Genomic DNA, 19,362 nt, shown 5'->3' on the forward strand with positions numbered 1-19,362 from the left:
AAGTTTTCCTGACCTTCTTGATCTGAATCCCTCTAAGCCTTAGTGTCACTTTCCTTTTGGGTCAAAAAAGTGGTGATGGTCTCATCACACTTGATAGTAAAAAGAAATTCAAGGAAAGCTGTTTGTAAGGTGAGACTTCTGTGCTGATACATCACCCTCATTACATCTACTGAGATCTACAAAATCTTTTGTTCTTTTTATTTCTTTGCTTAGAGCAATAAAACCAAGTCTTTCAGGAAATGCATGGATAAGTTAAAATGCTGGATAATTTGTGTAGTAATGAATGATCCTTTCAATTTCATCTTCACATCGTATTATCAATAGCTGTTTTCTTAAAAAAGAACAACTCTCCATACTAGCATGGAGACGGAGTTGAGTTTGATGATATTGATTGTGTTAGGTGGGTGGTCCTCTATTTGACCTTTTTACCAACTGTTGCTCAAGCACCTTCGAACAGAGAAATTTTAGGTACTATCATTAGATAGCAAATTAGACCACATATATACAAATATATTTTAACCTTTTTTGGTGAGAAAATAGGCATAATTCATTTTCTTGGTTCTGTCTCAACTAAGGAATTACATTTCTGTGGGATGAATTGCTTTTCACTTTTTCTTTTAATATTGTATAAAGTTTATGGTGATAGCAAATTTAGTGCCCTTAGATTATGAGGGCGCTTTCTCCTCATTAGCATTCTTTATATAAGAATGCACTCATTTTTTTCTAAAAATAAAATTTGAGCATTATCAGAAACCCCTTCTATAACTTTTTGGGAGGCAGGTAGTTGTTTTTTGTATGTTTTTTGTGGGAGAGAGAAGGGTTTTCATTGGTTGTCTGGTTTTGCTTTCTTCTTCCATATCGTGAATGTCTTTACCTAAAGAATGTGTGATGTGGAATGGGACTTGTACTTTTAAATGATATGTCATTTTTTCCCCATCAAGAGTTCACAATGAAACCCAAATAGAGATAAGCTAGAAGAACATTATGCTTAGTGAAAGAAGCCAGTCACAGAAAACCATATATTATATGATTCCATTTATAAGAAATGTCCAGAATAGACACATCCATAGAAACAGAAAGTAGATTAGCGGTTGCCAGGGGCTGAGGGGAGGAGATGGGGGTGGTAGTGGGGGTGGGAATGATTGCTAATGGGTACAGGCTTTCTTTCTTTTTGAGGTGATGATGCTATTCTAGAATTAGATAGTGATGATGGTTGCACACCACCATGAATATACCTAAGGGCCCTGTATTGTAGGCTGTCCTGGAGGAGGCACACTGGGAAAGTGGCCTGGTGCCCTGCCCACCTGGCCTTTCTCCCACCCGCCCACACAGGGTTGCCTGAGTTAGAGACCTGGATATGGCTTGAAAATCACTGATCCGAACAATATAAACTCTTTTATTGCCAGATGAAAATAGACCAAGTAAAAGCTGGAGGCCGTTACTTCCCTATCTCCTTGTATATTAACAATGTGTTAAGAGCAGACACAGAAATAAATTGGGTCATAAATGCTTATTCTTGCATGGGGCCTTCTTTTTGTATTTCTATCATGGAAAGCTCCTTTTTTTTTTATATTTACCAAAATATTCAGGATAAACATATCTATAAACTTAATGATCTGCGGCTGTGATACCCATTGCTGAAAGTCCAAATGTCCTTTATAGCAGAGATATATCCTTTTGGCTTTATTCTCAGGACCGTCTCTAAATATTGCCTTCTTTATTCCCAGCTGTGATCTGTGCCTCTCCCCTGTTCTGCCTGGTTAGAGATAAATACCCCTAAACCAGCATCTCATAGCAACCCTTTTTCCCTGTATAGAGTGCCTTGGATTCTTTCCCCGCCTCCCCCAATTAGTAGCTTATTGTTCTTGCCTGGAGAATCCCAGGGACAGGGGAGCCTGGTGGGCTGCCGTCTATGGGGTCGCACAGAGTCTGACACGACTGAAGCGACTTAGCAGCAGCAGCAGCAGCACCAGTAGCTTATTTTCTACACATCATATTTTGGGAGGGTCTGTATCTATATAATGCAGGTATTATATAGTTTCTTCTTTGTTACTCAGAAAAAGATTTGACATTGTGGGTCTGATAGCAAGGTCCAGTGATAACATGGGCTTTGCTTGCTATACATATTCTTTTAAATAAAGAGAAAACGGATGTATACACAGCTTGGGCTGATTTATGTTATCTCTCTGCTCTTCAAGGTTAGAGAATCAAGTAGTAGTAGTAGTAGTTGTTTAGTCGCTAAGTCGTGTCAACTCCTGCGACCCCATGGACTGTAGCCCACCAGGCTCCTCTGTCCATGGGATTCTCCAGGCAAGAAAACAGGAGTGGGTTGCCATTACCTTCTCCATAGAGAATCAAAAATTCCCTTAATTGTTTACTAGAAGAAAACATATTTAGGTGTCATGAGAGCAAATAGAAAGTAACAAAACCATGTAAGGATTGACTCAATTCAGTTGTTTCAAAAAATAATACTTTGTTAAGCTTTTGTTTGCAAAACAAGTTTGTGTGAATCCAGGGCATGCTTGTCAGGAGGGAAAAGACAGACTGAGGAGGGTGCAAAGGCTGGGGGGAGTGGGTGGCAGGTAGGTCAGTCACCCTAAACGATTATATTAACTAATCATATTGAAATGCTTTTTTAAAAAGTCACATTTTATATCACCATTAGTAATTTAGTCCATGTCAAATGCATGCTCTGTGTGTGTGTGTATGTGTGTGTGTGTGTGTGTGTATGTGCGCTCCAGTCACTTAGTCATATCTGACACTTTGAGACCCCATGGACTGTAGCCTGCCAGGCTCCTGTATCCATGAAATTTTCCAGGCAAGAATACTGGAGTGGGCTGTGTTTCCTACTCCAGGGGATCTTCATGACCCAGGGATTGAACCCACATCTGCATTGCAGGCAGATTCTTTACCACTGTGCCACCTGGAAAGTCCCATGTCAAATAAGTATACGTTTATATGGATGGGAAAGAACAAAGAATCTGAGAGTATTCCTTGCAGTACAGAGAACCAACGTGGCCCTGGGCTTTCTGTCTTGTGTACTGTTTTCTCCTTTGCTAGACTACAATTTGTGCTGGCTTCTGTGAAGTCGGTACAGGATATATGTATATATATACATATATATATAGGTGAATTATGAGGATGTGTGTGCCTCATTACTTAGCTAAAATCATATAATATCCAGAATACATCATCACCAAGTGTTTAATAGCAGCAAATTGCAGCTTTTTTAGTGACAGGAATTAATGAGTAACATTGCCAAAATTGATTTTAATGTATTGGGGGAATGATTTACTTATTGCTTATTCTCAACAGAAAATTAAAAATTATAAGCTGATTGCTGAAAATATTTAATGATGAGTCTTGATTGCCATGTGTTCTCATGACCTTGTGTGCTATTCCAAAAATACATAGAACTACTGAAAGTGTTGTCATTTAATGGCATCAATTTACATCTGCTCTAATTTGATTGTAGATAGTTGTCTCCTTCCATTTTAATGAGATAAGTGTAATTTTTTTCAACCTCATAGACAACATCTGGGGAAGATGTACGGGACTTCACAAAGGTGCTGAAGAATAAGTTCAGATCGAAGAAATACTTTGCCAAGCATCCTCGGCTTGGCTACCTGCCTGTCCAGACAGTTCTTGAAGGTGACAACTTAGAGACGTAAGTTTAATTTTACTATTAAACTTGTATCTGTATGTGCTCTTATACCTGATACTTTTATATTAGTGACAAAAGATAAATCTGATACCCCAAAAAAAGTTGTGTTTTGGTAAAATGTTTCATCTACAAGAAGGGCAAATAAACTTGGGCTCAGTCTTGGCAACATGAATTTTGACTGTTTTTGACAGCACAGGTTTAATTTTGCATGTTTTCCTAAACTTTTGAAATACGTAATAATGTGTCCACCTTTGCACTGGTCATCTCTTTTACTCTTAAAAATACTTTAAGCAAATTGTTGCATTTATGCTCTTTCATTACTTTATTTTCCATTTTTCCCTCTTTGTGGGTTTTTTTTTTACTATTTCTTATATGTTTTGCACTAATTTTACTTATTTTAATATGTTTATTAATAGTGTTTAATTCCTTGCTTCAGATATATATCTATATGAAATCTCATCAAAATCTCACATTGCGTTTCTAATTTCTTTTTTTCTTAAACATGGCAGCGAAATGAGATAGCTTTAAATAGAACCTGTAATAGACAAAGTTTTCTTAAAAGTATATCATTTGAGTTTACAAACATAAATGAAACAAAGTTTCAGATTGCAAAATTACTTTGGGATTATAAAATGAAGGATAATAGTTTATAGCCTGAAATGAAAAGAAACTTTAAAATGAACCAGAATAAATGCAAGAACAAAATTTAAATTACTAAGCAATTATATGTCAAGATCAAAATAAATATGATTTTAAATCTTTGAATTACTTTTTTTTTAAATATCAGCATAAATATGCCTGCCAAGGCAATTTTCTTGTGCTTGAATCTTGGGGAAAATTAAGTTTTATTGCTAATCATCACCAGAGTGCCTAGTCATAAAGAATAGTGGAGTTCTAGTTACAGAAATATTCCTTCTCAAGTAACTACAGAAGAGAAGCTCTGAAGTGTGGAGTTTTCTACCTTATACAGTAAAGAAAACTGAAGTAAGAACTATAAAAATGTGTTGACATTTAACCTTCAAAGCTCGTAGTTAACTTCTTTGTGTATATATGGGAGATAATTAGAGAACAGTAGCAGTCCAGTGTATTATGACAGTCCATGTCTCAAAGATGTCAAAATAGAGGGATAGACCATTTAGTCCAATTTTTTTTATCCATATAAAACCCTTTGGACCAGGGGCTTTGCTACATTTATATGCAATTTTTTTTTTTTTTAGTTTGTTTAACTACTAAGAAATAAAAGGAAGACTACAGACAAAGTAAAGTGGGTATTTTTATCCCTCCATAGGTAATATTATGGATGTGCATGAAGAAGAAATACAGCATGGCTTTATATGTAGATAGCTCCAAAAATACCACATACTCATTTAAAGCATACCAAAAACTTCAAACTTTTTGATAACTTTGCTTGATATCAAATTCCATACAATTAAGATATATGCCTCCCAGTCATTTTTTTCCACAGTACATTTAAGAAGAAATTTTATTGAAATGATTTTAAGTTAAGGCATACTATTGAAATACTTGTGATTCCCTGGTAGCTTGGCTGGTAAAGAATCTGCCTGCAACGCAGGAGACCCCAGTTCGATTCTTGGATCGGGAGGATCCACTGGAGAAGGGATAGGCTACCCACTCCAGGATACTTGGGCTTCCCTAGTGACTCAACTGATAGAGAATCTGCCTGCAATACTTAAAATCTGTAAAGAAAGGTATATTTTTGATCCTGTCTTTGTTTTGCGGATAGACTTTTTCCCTTTCTTTCAAAACGTATATAATACATTCTTATTTGTTTTAGTGTCTAATATATAGTTTAACTATGCTGAATACCTAATAAAGATAAAATTTTGCCTATCTTGGTATCAGATCTAAATAACCTTTAGAGTAAGGGCCTGAAGCATAGAATTATCACACAGTGGTTTTATTTACAAGGTAATTTGATAGGTTTGAAATAGTGATGTGCTTTTGACTCTTTGGATAAACCATTGGCATTTTATGTTCCAAATAGCTACATCCCTTGTATGAGTCATGCAGATAGATAGATCTTTTAAATTGCTTTTAAGCAATTTTGATAATTTGCCTTTCACTGTCAAAATAATGACTGACGTTAATAATTCTGAGTGATTCAGTTAAAGGAAAAGAGAACAGAAAAGTGTGTGCCAAATAATTTTGTGCTATGATTTTTGGCTGTAACTCTGAAGATGCTTCATTTCATCAAAGATGAATGTACCAGCATTTTCAGTGAGAGGAAAATGAGGGAAAGAAAAGGAGTGTAAGATTAAATCAGATGTCATGAGATCCTTTTTTGAAAAAGATTTATGAGCTACTGGATACATTGGGCAGATTTTCTTCCTTTTTTAATCCTAGAATGTATTCTTGGAGTTGGTATAGTTCATTTTTCTACTGAGCCCTTTCTAGTACAGGGCCACTTAATCTTCTGGTGTAACAATTTATGTGAATAGGTAGTAAAAATTTTGATTTCATTTATTCTCCTATTTGTGGGAGGAGAACATTGGAGAAAAACCAGTGAAGTGGTAAATGTGTTGAAGTTATTTATGAAGCTGATTAGAGTTTCCTTTTGCTTCTTTCTCTTTCATCCCTGCAAAATGTAATGTCTTATCCCCTATACATGCATGCATGGAGGGGATTTATGGGAAAATTAGTTGTTATTAAAAGGAGGTAAACAAACCCATGCTTCGGTTTATTCAATTAATTTTATAACTATGCAAGGTTTTTTCACAAAAATAAATCAAAATAAATGAGTAGAGCTTGATGAAAGAGTTATTACCATTGAAAATATACCTGAAAAACAAGCTCAAAGGGTGACAAAGTAATTTGAGAATTGAGTGAGATTTATTGGCTAAAAAGGTAGCTTAGTTTCCCTGAAAATTAAAAGGAATAAAATAGGCACCTCTCCCTGGTATTGGTTGGGCTTCCATTTGCCTGCAATGCAGAAAACCCGGGTTGGATCCCTGGGTTGGGAAGATCCCCTGGAGAAGGAAACGGCAACCCACTCTGGTATTTTTGCCTGGGAAATCCCATGGACAGAGGAACCTGGTGGGCTAAAGTGCATGGGGTCTCAGTAGTCAGACACAACTTAACGACTAAACAACCACACTACCACGTGTATTGGTTAAGGTGGAATAGATGAGTTTCTTGGTTTTTTAAGTTCTTACGGTAGCAAGAACCATCTCATAGTAAATGGAATTATGGTTGTGGGAGCATTGGACCGGGAAGTGACAGTTCATCCCCAGACTGAAAGATGAATAGGGCCCAAAACTCAGTGTTTGCTACCCGGGGAGGAGAGGGAGAGTTTCCCAGCAAGGCAAACATTTTCAAAAGCCGAAAGACAACCCTGTTTTGGAAACTGGAATGGGAAGTTGAGAATCATGACGAGAAATGGGAGTGGAAAGGAAAGCAGGACGCAGATCATGATCAGCCTTGTAAAGCAGGTGAAGATGTTTGTAGTCTTCAAGAGCAGGAGGGAGGGGGCATTGAAGCTTTATCTGTTAGAGCCGCTGGGACCCCTGCTCTGCGACAAATGGACTTCAGAAGGCAAACAGACGGAAGTGTGAGAAGTCTGCTGAGAATTTAAGGCACTGAAAAGTCTCTAAAATCTTCAAAGAAAGTCTGGATTATATTTCCTATAACATTAAGTATATTTAGTAGAGTCTTGCATATTAGTGTGTGATTAGCCAAAACACCCTGTTCAGACACCACTCTGGAACGCAGTTGAGAGGCAGCATTATGAAGTCTGGGCTAACACAGGCTAACAACTCAGGGAGAATATTGCCCAGTTTTCTTTTTCTGGAATTAAATGAAAAAGCTTATCAGTTAATATATTCTCTACAAATCAAAGTACTTTGAAGTCAATAAAGCCTAAAGTTTTTTTTTTTTAATCTTTTTCTTTTCTCAGAAATTTTCATAATACATAAAGAGGCTTTCTTTTGACACTCTTCAGTTCAGCTTTTTGCCTCTGCCATTCTTATCTTAGTTCAGTGAATCACTATTGTACTAACTGAATTAACTTTACGGAACCAGTCAAGCAGTTTCACAAAGCTTTTCTGAGTTCAATTAAGATTTAAAATATATATATATATATATACATGTATTTTTCTTATATTTAAAGCTCACAGCAAATGTTGTGGTATACTTGAATTTTAGAAATGATCTCTGGGGCAGTTCCTATGTTTTTCAGAAAGTGTTGAAAGTGTTAGTCTCTCAATCATATCTCACTCTTTATGATCCCATGGACAACAGCCTGCCAAGCTCCTCTGTCCTTGGAATTCTCCAGGCAAGAATACTGGAATGAGTAACCTTTCCCTTCTCCAGGGGATCTTCCGACCCAGGGATTGAACCCAGGTCTGCTGCATTGCAGGCAGATTCTCTACCATCTGAGCCACCAGGGAAAGTGTATAGAAAATCATTTATCTGACACTTAACATCTGTATTTCAGAGTTAATGAAAAGTAGTGATAAGAAAAGACTTGAATAATGCTGTTTTGTTTCATTGTTGTGTCTGTTTTACACATGAGTAATTGTCTATGTATAGTATAAATGTCTGACAAACACAGACCAGATAAATGCCTTTTTTTGAAACAAGTCCAAAGAATCTCAGTTTTCCACACCAATAAGATGACTTTCCATCATCTTTTAATCTTCGCTTTGCAGACATCAACTTTTGCTTCTCAGTGGGAGATAATGAGATCATTAACTTTTTCTTAAGTATGTATATATATTAGAAATAGGAGAATCAAATAGATCTAGAATAAATTTTCCTTCTTTGTTTCAACCAGCATTAGCTTTTGCAGGAGACTTTTTTAATTAGACAACTAATTTTCTTTAGGCTTTTAAATTTCCACATTCATCAGTATTCCCCCACACCTTCCCAACACCCCCAATAAAAAAGGGTTAGGGTTTGAACTAACTTTTAATTAGGATCATTTGTTTTCAAACGCTATTTCTTACAGACTTGGGGTTTTCTAGGCAGTGCTGTGAGACTGGAGTGTATCTCCAGGGCTAGGAATGATATTGAATAATCAAGTTCCAATCTCAAGCTCTGATTCTAGTAGACAGTGTTCCTTTTATCAGTTTCTTAGATAGAACTTCTGGGTAAAATTTTGTTTGATAAAAGTGTATCATGATCTAGCAACGTTGCTTTCAAGTTATGGATAATTGAGAATTTTGGCCAGGTATAGAGGAGAACATCTAGGCTGCATCTTTTTTCAGTGTATCTGTGAGGTTGAGGTACTCTGTGTACACCTTTATTTGGATTTTATTTATAATTTATAATTTATTTATAATCAAAAAAAAATATGAAAAATTGCAGAACATTCTGTCCAGTACATTATGAAACATTACTTTTTAAATTATCCCATAATTTTGAGCTATTTTAGAGCATTCTCTTTCTTTTTCCAATCAGACTATTTAAATGTGTTTGCTGTCTATAACAAATATCCTATAATATCTGTGGAAAGGCCCCTGCAGGCACTTGAATACATAGCATCTTTTCTAGAATAAACAGTCATTTCTGTTTGTTTTGACTTCTTTCATGGTGGACCTCAGGGCAACCAAATGCAGGCGTGGGAGATGATTGAGAATGTATCCCACGCCCCACCCTCTGACTGACTGCTTTTGTCTTAAATTGCTCTAAAGTGTTTTTTCTATGACTTTTGTCTCCCTCTGCCCTCTTTGCAGTCCTATCACACTCATCAGTATGTGGCCGGAGCACTATGAGTGAGTATCCACAGCTCCGTATGCACAAGACGGATGTTCTAATCAGTTTTACTAGCATGGGGTGATTTCTAAACTCTTATCCTAAAATAATAGTTCTGCCTCCTGGGTAACAATCCTAGTGGTTTGTTTGCATGTCAAATTCATTATTTAACTAAGCTAACATTCCTAATAGTAATATCTGTCAATATTTGGGCATAAAACTGTTTCTTTGCTTTCTCTCTTCCAGCCCTTCGCAGTCTCCTCAGCTGTTTCATGATGATACCCATTCAAGAATAGAACAGTATGCTACACGGTAAGAAACTTTGCTGGGATCCCTCCACTGCACTGCCACCCAGAATGTATCTCTTTCTGTATTATCTTATATCATTCACATGCCTTGATTTAAGAGATACAGTTTTACAGGAGTGGTGATTCTGTTATATTTGAAATCTGGGCTTTCATCTTTCTATACTGTAATTTGCACTTTACCAAACACTTGCAATATATTCTACTGAGTAAATCTCCATGGGATGTGATTAGTGAGCTCATGAGAATGCAAACACTGTACAAATAGGATTTAGATAATGTAACCCAGTTTCAATGAATGAAAGTATTCTCAGGAGATGGTGTACATATGAATTACAATATGTAATTAAATGTATGCTAATACTTTACAATAGAGGTTTATTTTGGAGTTCCCAAATAATATAAAAGTATAAGCTGGTCTTACTGGGTTGTACAAACTTTTATACAACCAAATATGTACCAGGCATTGACAGTGTAGTAACTGGCTATGCTTTACAAGGTTATAGTTCAACCTGTGGTTGCTGAGGGGAAGGATGATGGGATGGGACAGTCAGAGAATTTAGGATAAACATGTACACACTACTGTATTTAAAATGGATAACCAACAAGGACCTCCTGTATAGCACAGGGAACTCGACTCAATGTTACGTGGCAGCTGGGATGGGAGGAGAGTTTGGAGGAGGATGGATACATGTATATGTATGGCTGAGTCCCTTTGCTGTCCACCTGAAGCTATCACAATATTGTTAATCAGCCATACTTCAAAATAAAATGAAAAGTTTTTTTAAAAGGTATGAAAAATCTTAAGGACAAATATAATACCTGAAAAAATAAATAATAAAAGGCTATAGTTCAAGCAACATAATAAAAACAGTAACATTTGAGCTGAGTCTAGGCCAAGTAGAAATTTCAGGAAAAAGTGGAAAAACATGCTTTAAAGTATTGAGCTCAGAAAGAATACAGTTTATTTAAATAATTGCAAGTAGAGAAAGGGGAAAGGAGAAGACAGAGTGAAGGGACAGAAGCTGAAGTCCAGTAATGTGGGGCCCACTCGCTAAGGATGGGCTTCCCTGATAGCTCAGTTGGTAAAGAATCCACCTGCAATGCAGGAGACCCTGGTTCGATTCCTGGGTCAGGAAGATCCACTGGAGAAGGGACAGGCTACCCACTCTAGTATTCCTGAGCTTCCCTTGTGGCTCAGCTGGTAAAGAGTCTGCCTGCAATGCGGGAGACCTGGGTACGATCCCTGGGTTGGGAGGATCCACTGGAGAAGGGAAAGGCTACCCACTCCAGAATTCTGGCCTGGAGAATTCCATGGACTGTATAGTCCATGGGGTTGCAGAGAGTTGGACAGGACTGAGTGACTTTCACTTTCACTTGCTAAGGAGTAAGATTTCTGTCCTTTGGTAAAGAGGCATTATGGAGAATCTTTAAACATGAGAGGGAAAGGGACATAACCAGATGTGTGAGCAAGTAAAGACTAACTTAAGAGTCTGAGAAATCAACTAGGAATCTAGGCCCACTAGGAAACTACATAACATGATGTAAAATAAAAGTCTTTAGTCCTTATTGCAGTGGTGATAGAAACAGAACTCAACGTTAGAGGTTGTTTTCATTTCAAAGTCTTGTTAGGGAGTTTGAGCTGTTCTGGATTTTGTGGGAATTAGGACAGTTTAAGAAACACTGAGGCTGTACCAGTCAACTATACCCTATGCGGCCACATTCTCTAACCTCTTTATTTTCATTTTACAGACTGGCCCAAATGGAAAGGACTAATGGATCTTTCCTCACTGATAGCAGCTCTACCACAGGAAGTGTGTAAGTAAATCATGAAATTAGTGCTGCCTTGGAAAGCTGGTTCTTATATTATGGCTGTCAGAAGTAATCTTCATTGACTGTGGCTCTGAATTTTGATCCAAATCAAAATTGATAAGTGTGGTTATAAAAATGTCTACATAGATTTTATGGTTTCAAGCCATGATAGTATAAATTGGATATGTTTATTTATTTAGTTTCATATAAGTTACTGAAGAAAATCCTATATTTGGCTACTCATCTGCCCTAGGAAAATCATATTGATTTATTTATAAATACAGGTATAGATATTCATTCCATTTATCTGATATTTCTTGTTAATTTAACAGATGTAATTCTATAGAATATATGTCATTCTATAAAATTCTTTTCCTTCTGTGTGCTCATATTTTCTCCATAATCTCTGCCATTTAATAGTTATGACCTACACAGGCTTGGACATCTACTCCTTACCCTTCACTGGAAGGTGTTAACTCCTCTGCCAATAATTTGATTTTATTAGCAACTAGGAAAAGCCTCATTAACTTTAGAATGCTGTTTAAAAACCTTTCTTGGCAGATATTTTATCTCTGATTATTCACTGTCCTGTGCCATCTTGCTTTTGTTGCTTTCCCCACCCTCCACCACCTTGGAATTAACATCTTCAGTTCTGAATGGTGTCTATGATTTCAATAGTGTCGAGTTCAGTTGACTCACCCAGTCATTGTGGTTTGGATCTGGTGGGAAGCTCTAAGGTTGCCAGGAAAGTTGTCGAACTTGGTTCTTAGGTATTTTATACTAAAAAACATTGTAGAGACAGCCAAGTTGAAATACCTAAGGTACTCTCACATGAAATGTCTTCTGGTCAATATTTTTTAAAAATTGTTTTACTATCATTAAGCTTATAAATAAAAGATCTCAGGAGATTTTTCAATTTCAAAAAATAGCAAGTTAGTTCTTTATAACAATACAGTAGTGACTTATACATTATTATTAATGTACTGTGTGTTTGGAACAATTCCCAAAACAAGGTAATAGCATATTCATAATGCTTGTTTCATATTTAAACTCCTAGTATGTCTTTCTTATAAAGCAGTTAAGTATCTTGAATATCTTAAATCAACATATTTTTCCATCAAGGTTGAGAAATAGCTAAAGAATTAAACAAAACTTAAAACAACTAATTAAAACCAAACTTAAATTCTTTAAATGTGTTTGTCACACCTTGTGATCCAAGTAAAGGCAATAATCAAATTTAGTAAATTAGAAAAGGCACTATTGACTTTTAAATTTAGCACTAATGTCTGAGAAATGACAAAAAATATGACTAACAGCTGAATACATTTTAATATACTGTCAAGAGATATATTAACTCATTCTTCCATCCAAAAAAATACTTACTGCATGCTTACGTTGCGGTGGTATGCTGGAGGCAGTTGTGAGAGCTGGTTGTTAAATGTTTAAGAAGTTTGTAAGCTGCTTGTTAAACAAAGACATTATTAAAATTCATTTGTATATACCTATGGACTGTAGCCCGCCAGGCTTCTCTGTCCATGGAATTCTCCAGGCAAGAATACTGGAGTGGATTGCCATGCCCTCCTCCAGGTGATCTTCCCAACCCAAGAACTGAACCCGTGTCCTTACACCTCCTGCATTGGCTAGCAGGCTCTTTACCACTAGTGCCACCTGGGAAGCCCATGTATGTACTTGCAAACCAACAGATTAGATTAAAATAATAACAAAAGTAATACTCAGAACTTATCACATCATAGTTATTTTACCTCATTTTCCTATTACCTGTGCTCTTGGGGAGTCAAGTGGTGTGCAACTATGTATCTTTTTTCAGCTCTACATTCAGTGGTCATTATTTTAAATTGGCCATACTGAAAGTATTTAAACCATAAAAATTAAAAATGCTACAAAGCAGGGCCTTTTTCTTTATTTATCTTGTAGAGAACCTGCTGGTGAACACTCAGCTGCACACCCCTGACATGTGCCCAGCCCTGTAAAGGTCCATGCTGTCTTCAGGAATCTTATGGGCTAGCAGGGAGATGGATAAGTGTTCAGAAACATGGTGAGGGCATTTAAAGTAGATAGAATAATAGGCCCCCAAAGAAATCCACGTCCTAATCCCTGACACCTATGACTGTGACTTTACATGGCAAGAGGGACTTTGCACAAGTGACTAAATTAAGGATTTTGAGATGGGGAGATTAGCCTGCTTATCTGGGGCTGACTATGCACTTAAGTATTTTGAAACATGGCAAGAGGAGGAGATGGATAAGATGTTCAGAAGCATTATCTGGTGAGGGGATTTAAAGGAGGAGAATCAGAGTTTGGGATAGGAGGGGTAACCATGGGAGCAGAGGTGAGATACAAAGAGATTTTACAGGTGCTACACTGCTGGCTTTGAAAGTGAAGGAATGTGATGGCCTCGAGGTACTGGAAAAGGCAAGGAAGCAAATTTTCCCTTTTGTGGGAGATTAAATTAATAGTGTAAGAATGTATAAATCACTAAAGAGAAATTGTTGTCTAGTTACTGATACATTAATATTTTAATGGATATTTTAAGAAGTCTTACTTTGATCAAGCCAATCTGGAAGTCCATTGCTCTTCCACACTTTAAGCTATGGAGTATTTTGAGGGTCTTTTCCTGTGAACATGCAGGGATCATTCAAGTGAGAATGCTAACAAGGACTCCACCTTCGAAGTCCTACTTTGGACCTAAAGTCCGGTGGTTTGACAAAATTCATTGCTGTTGTTTAGTCACTAAGTCATGTTCAAATCTTTTGCAACCCCATGAACTGTAGCCTACCAGGCTTCTCTGTCCATGGGATTTCCCAGGCAAGAACACTGGAGCGGATTGCCTTTTCCTTCTCCAGGGGATCTTCCCAATCCAGCCATCGAACCTGCGTCTCCTGAATTACAGGCGGATTCTTTACAACTTTGCCACCAGGGAAGCCCCAAATATTTTCATTTTAATTGGCATTATTGACTTGACAAAGTGAATAAGTAATACGATAATCTTTTCTCCCAATGGATAACTCGTCCCAATGAGGGTGACTATTCCCTCCTTTGAATTGACAGTGCTCCTCATGAGAGCAGAGTTAAGAATGAAACTTACTATTTTCCTGGCTCTCCTGCTAAGTTTCCCATCTAATAATTTAGCATCTTGGGTCACAGGATAGAGTAAGAAATGTCTGCTGCCCTTAACAAGACACAGTGTTGTTCTTTCTTTGCTTTTAGCTTGGATGAGGCTTATCTGTTTCTTACAGGACCTATTATAATAGCAGGAAGTATATGTGTAATAGGAGCTTCTCAGGTGGCGCTAGTGGTAAAAAACCTGCCTGCCAATGCAAGAGACTTAAGAGATGCAGATTCAATCCCTGGGTCAGAAACATCCCCTGGAAGAGGGCATGGCAACCCACTCTAGTATTCTTGCCTGAAGAATCCGACAGAGGAGCCTGGCAGGCTACAGTCCATAGGATCACAAAGAGTCGGGCACAACTGATGCTACTTAGCACACACACGTGTGTGCAATGTACTCTCAGTACCCTGGCCTTTTCCTGGAAGTTTCTTAAGGCTCTGGCTTTGGTAGGATCCTGATACAATCCCCCAAGACAACAGATGACAGTATTCAGTGCCACCTAACAGTATTGCCAACTTCTGAATGAGGGATCAGTGGCTTTTTAAGGCAGGGTTGGCTCTTCTGCTTCACTCTCAGATCTGTCTTGAGGCAACCAACATCAGTATTAGCAATTTAAAGCCCAAGGTACTAGTAATTTTTATTGTTGTTGGGAAGGGTTAAGAAAACAAGTCAGAGTGCCTTAAGCCAAAAATTGTATGTTAGCAAACTTCCACAATAATTTTTGGAATTTTTTCTCTCTCTTGAATTCTCCACCTTACTCCTAGGCCCTCTTGAGTTGAGGTTTTTGTTATTCCAAGCAAGGGTAAAGAAATATTAGTAAATATCTCTTGAATAATAATGGTGATGGTGCAAAAACAACCACCATCTCCTCCTTGATTTAGAGACTCCTAAGAGCCAGGCAGGGCTTCCCTGGAGACTCAGTGGTAAAGAATCTGCCTGCAATGCAGGAAATGCAGGAGACATGGGTTTGATCCCTAGGTTGGGAAGATGCCCTGAAGGAAGAAATGGCAACCTACTCCAGTATTCTTGCCTAGAGAATCCCCATGGACAGAGGAGCCTGGTGGGCTACAGTCCATAATGTCTCAAACAGTTGGACACAATTGAAGCAACTGAGCATGCACGCATGCAAGAGCCAGGCAGGCGCTGTTCTAAGCACTGTGCCCACTGGTGCTTATTCGGTTGTCCATGATGCTCTTGTTCTCATTACACCACTTTATGGAGGAAGCAATCAGGACCCCACAAGGTGAAGGAGGTTGCCCAGGATTTTGTAGTCAGTGGTGGAGCTGGGATTCAGACTCAGGCATCCTGGCTCCAGGCACAGGCACCCCTGACCATGCCTGACTGCCTCACTTTGCTGCCTCAACTGGTGTGGGAAGGGAGGGCTTCCTGCAGTGGGGGAGGTGGGAGGGTCAGAGCATCCACACATCCTTCCAGTCCCTTCTGTCCTCGTTCTGCTTCTGCTCATGTGCATCTGTGCTCCAGCTTCACAGTCTGGACCCAAGGAGAAGATTTTGTAATTCAACATCTGCTGTGCCCAACCTCCCAAATTTCGTTTTTAGGTGGTCTCAGCTGTCGACAGTAAAAGAAAGCCCCTGCCTTGAGGTACAAATTTTGAGACTTGAGCTTGTAATTCTAAATTACCCCTGGCCCTTTTAGTCATTTGTATCCTTTCCTGCAATTTGAGCCATTCTCTGTCCCTCAAATTGGTCTATGGAACCAGTTCCCTGGCTCCTCACAGCATTCATCTTCTGTGAAAGTGTTAGTCACTCAGTTGTGTCTGACTCTTTGCGACCCCATGGACTGTAGACGGCCAGGCTCCTCTGTCCATGGAATTCTCCAGGCAAGAATACTAGAGCGGGTTTCCATGTCCTCTTCCAGGGGATCTTCCCAACACAGGGATCAAACAGGCGTCTCCTACGTCTCCTGCATTGGCGGGTGGGTTCTTTATCAGTAGTGCCACCTGGTGAAGCTGGCTAAGTGTTAAGAGTTGTTGACCCTTCATGCATCACGGGCTGCTACTTCTTCAGCCTAGACCTCAATCAATCTCATGGCGTTTTACCTCACATAAACCTAATCCACAGTACTCCCTTTTCTTCTGAAAGTCTAACTTGGAAATCGTAAAGGCATTCATTTTAAAGATACTAATTTTCTTTCAGGGCTTCCTGAGTAGCTCAGTTGGTAAAGCATCTGCCTGCAATGTGGGAGCCCTGGGTTCAATTCCTGGGTTGGGAACTTCCCCTGGAGAAGGAAATGGCAACCCACTCCAGTATTCTTGCCTGGAGAATCCCATGGACAGAGGAGCCTGGCGGGCTATGGTTCTTGGGATTGCAAGTCAGATATGACTTAATTTTCTTTCATTTCAAAGAATGAACCGGGCCTGTCTCAAAAAGAGGATAGTCCTGGGAAATCTGAGTAGCTGAAACCCAAGGACATTTCCTTAGGCCATTGGCATCAGGGTATCTCACTCCACCTCCCCTCTTGAGTGACCTTGTTGTATGTGGAAGGATCAAATTGGGGCACAGGCATGATTTGCACTGGCGTTGCTGTTTGCAACTCTGGAGCCTGGAACAAAACAAATCCTTAAAGGAAGGAAATTATTGTTATTTTTGTTTATGTCTTACTTGCAAAAGGTCATTCAATGAATCACAGTTCTTTTGTCATTGGATAAGTACTAATTTTGTAATCTAGACAGTGTTTACTATGCAAGACTTAAATACAGTGTAATGGTGTTCTGTCTAATTGTGTTTCATTGGTACAGTCCCACATGTTGGTGGCATTTTCTGTTTTAGCACTGGGCACACTATTGATGTTGAATGACTTTAATCTAGTACCTCATGACTGTATAATTAAGAACTCAACTATATCTATTTTTATATTTAACTTTTAGGACTAATAGTCTGTGAAAACCACTTAAGACTAAAATTATATGTTATATATGAATGATATTTAAATTCTTAGTTTTGGGAAAAGTGTCTTAATTTTCTTCCAGACACCTTATTAAAGAATGTAATGATAGAGATGATGATGGTAATTATATTTTTAAAATAATAATATTATGTTAAAGCCCCATACACTTCCCCCCAAAAATGAATCTATATAAATGTTGACAGCAAGATGCATCTCAGGTCAAATTTTAACTCTTAGCTGTTTGTATTTGTTTCACTGTGGACAGTCCCCAGATATCTAAAACAGATATTTAGTTGGTGTTAATATCCAGCATTAAGTATAATTCCTGAGGTCAGGTGCCTGAAGGCATAAGTGCTCCAAGGACATAAATGGATTAATGTCAGGGAATATGGGAGAGGCACCATGTGAGGGTCTGTGATCCATTCATAGGTCTGCCTGGGAGCTTATAGGGGCCAGGCTTTCCTCTAACTCATCTTATCCTTATAGAATTTTTTTTTTTAACTTTTACTCTGGTCTTCCATTTTCTTTTAGGTGAGCTACTCATAGGAATTATATAATTAATTGTTTTTTAAACCAATGTGAGCATCAGTTATCGATCTTATTTATTACGATCCCTGAGATTACCACCTACTTTGGTTCTGTTTTGCATTATTGTTACTCTTTCTTTCTTTTGCATTGTGGACAAAGTGCTTTGCTGTACATTTACATAACCTGGCTGGTCAGAAGAATGGCTAGGTTAGAACCATAGGCATTGACCAGTATTTTTGGACATTAAACATTATGGACAGTAGGAGGCTAAACCTTTTTCCTTCTTTGTAAATGATTTATTGTTTTGTTTTGATTTCTGGCTGATTGCTTGTGATGCTTTATTCTGATGAGAGAAAATTTTCACTGGGATATATATGAGTATTTTCTTTTGTTACTACTTCTTTTTTTGCATACTCAGTCTTTTTGGTTTCTATACTCATCTTTTTTGGCCTAAAAAATATTTTAAATGTTCTGCTTTACTCTTACTTTTTAGTTATTTTATGATTTGTTTTATACACACTGCATCCTTCTAATTTGTCCATTTGTTCTGAGCATATATCGGATCTGTACTTTATAATCCCCTCTTGTTTCGGTCTTTCTCTTCCCTTAAATTGGGTAGAGTGACTGCAAGCATTACTGAATTAGTCTTGTCATCCTTAGCAGCTAAGTGGTGTCCCTGTGGTGTTGGCCCATTAGCCGCATAGCCTCTGCTCCTTCATAATACAGTCAGGTTTGGGATATAATAATAAATTACCCATTTATTCCCTATCAAGAAAATACCCTCTCCCTCCTCAAAATGCACATGCACATACCTCCTTGCCACGTTTCAGCTTGACTTTGCTACATGGGCCTCCTAAGAGCTTGGGTTCTGCTTTCAAACACTGTGCCCTGCAGCAGTGCAGGAGCCATTCTCCCCTCTTATCCTCATCCTTCTAAATTTAGGAGCAAGTGGGAGATTCTTCTCAAGGCTCCCTTATTTATTTCACAGTGATACCGCCTTTTTGCAAGACTGGTCATCAAACAATGATGCTATAGCTTATTTCGATCCTTCCCATCTGTGTTTCTTATTTCCAGTTTACTCCTTTTTTATTCATTTGATAATAGAAGGAAGGTGAGTTAGGGAAGTTTACTGATAAAGGAGCTATGTAAACTAACAAGGGACTCATTTGAACCTTTGCTTTGGCTGTTTTGCAGCCCTAACCTTCATTATTTTCATTTGCTTCTTTATATCACTCTGATCTCAATGATCAGGACACAACTTTTCTAAGAATGCACTACCTCTCAGATGCAATTTCATGTCCTCT

General features: G+C 38.1%; 1 protein-coding gene across 1 annotated transcript in view; it reads left to right on the forward strand.

The window, feature by feature from the left end:
* Positions 1–19,362, forward strand: part of UTRN (utrophin) — a 556,038-nt gene that overhangs the window by 516,701 nt on the left and 19,975 nt on the right. The window contains 4 exon segments of the mRNA XM_070376815.1: positions 3,531–3,667; positions 9,358–9,396; positions 9,623–9,688; positions 11,434–11,499. Coding sequence (XP_070232916.1) covers positions 3,531–3,667; positions 9,358–9,396; positions 9,623–9,688; positions 11,434–11,499 — 308 coding nt within the window.

Source organism: Bos mutus, chromosome 9, assembly GCF_027580195.1.
Source record: "Bos mutus isolate GX-2022 chromosome 9, NWIPB_WYAK_1.1, whole genome shotgun sequence".
In the NCBI taxonomy this organism is placed as follows: domain Eukaryota; kingdom Metazoa; phylum Chordata; class Mammalia; order Artiodactyla; family Bovidae; genus Bos; species Bos mutus.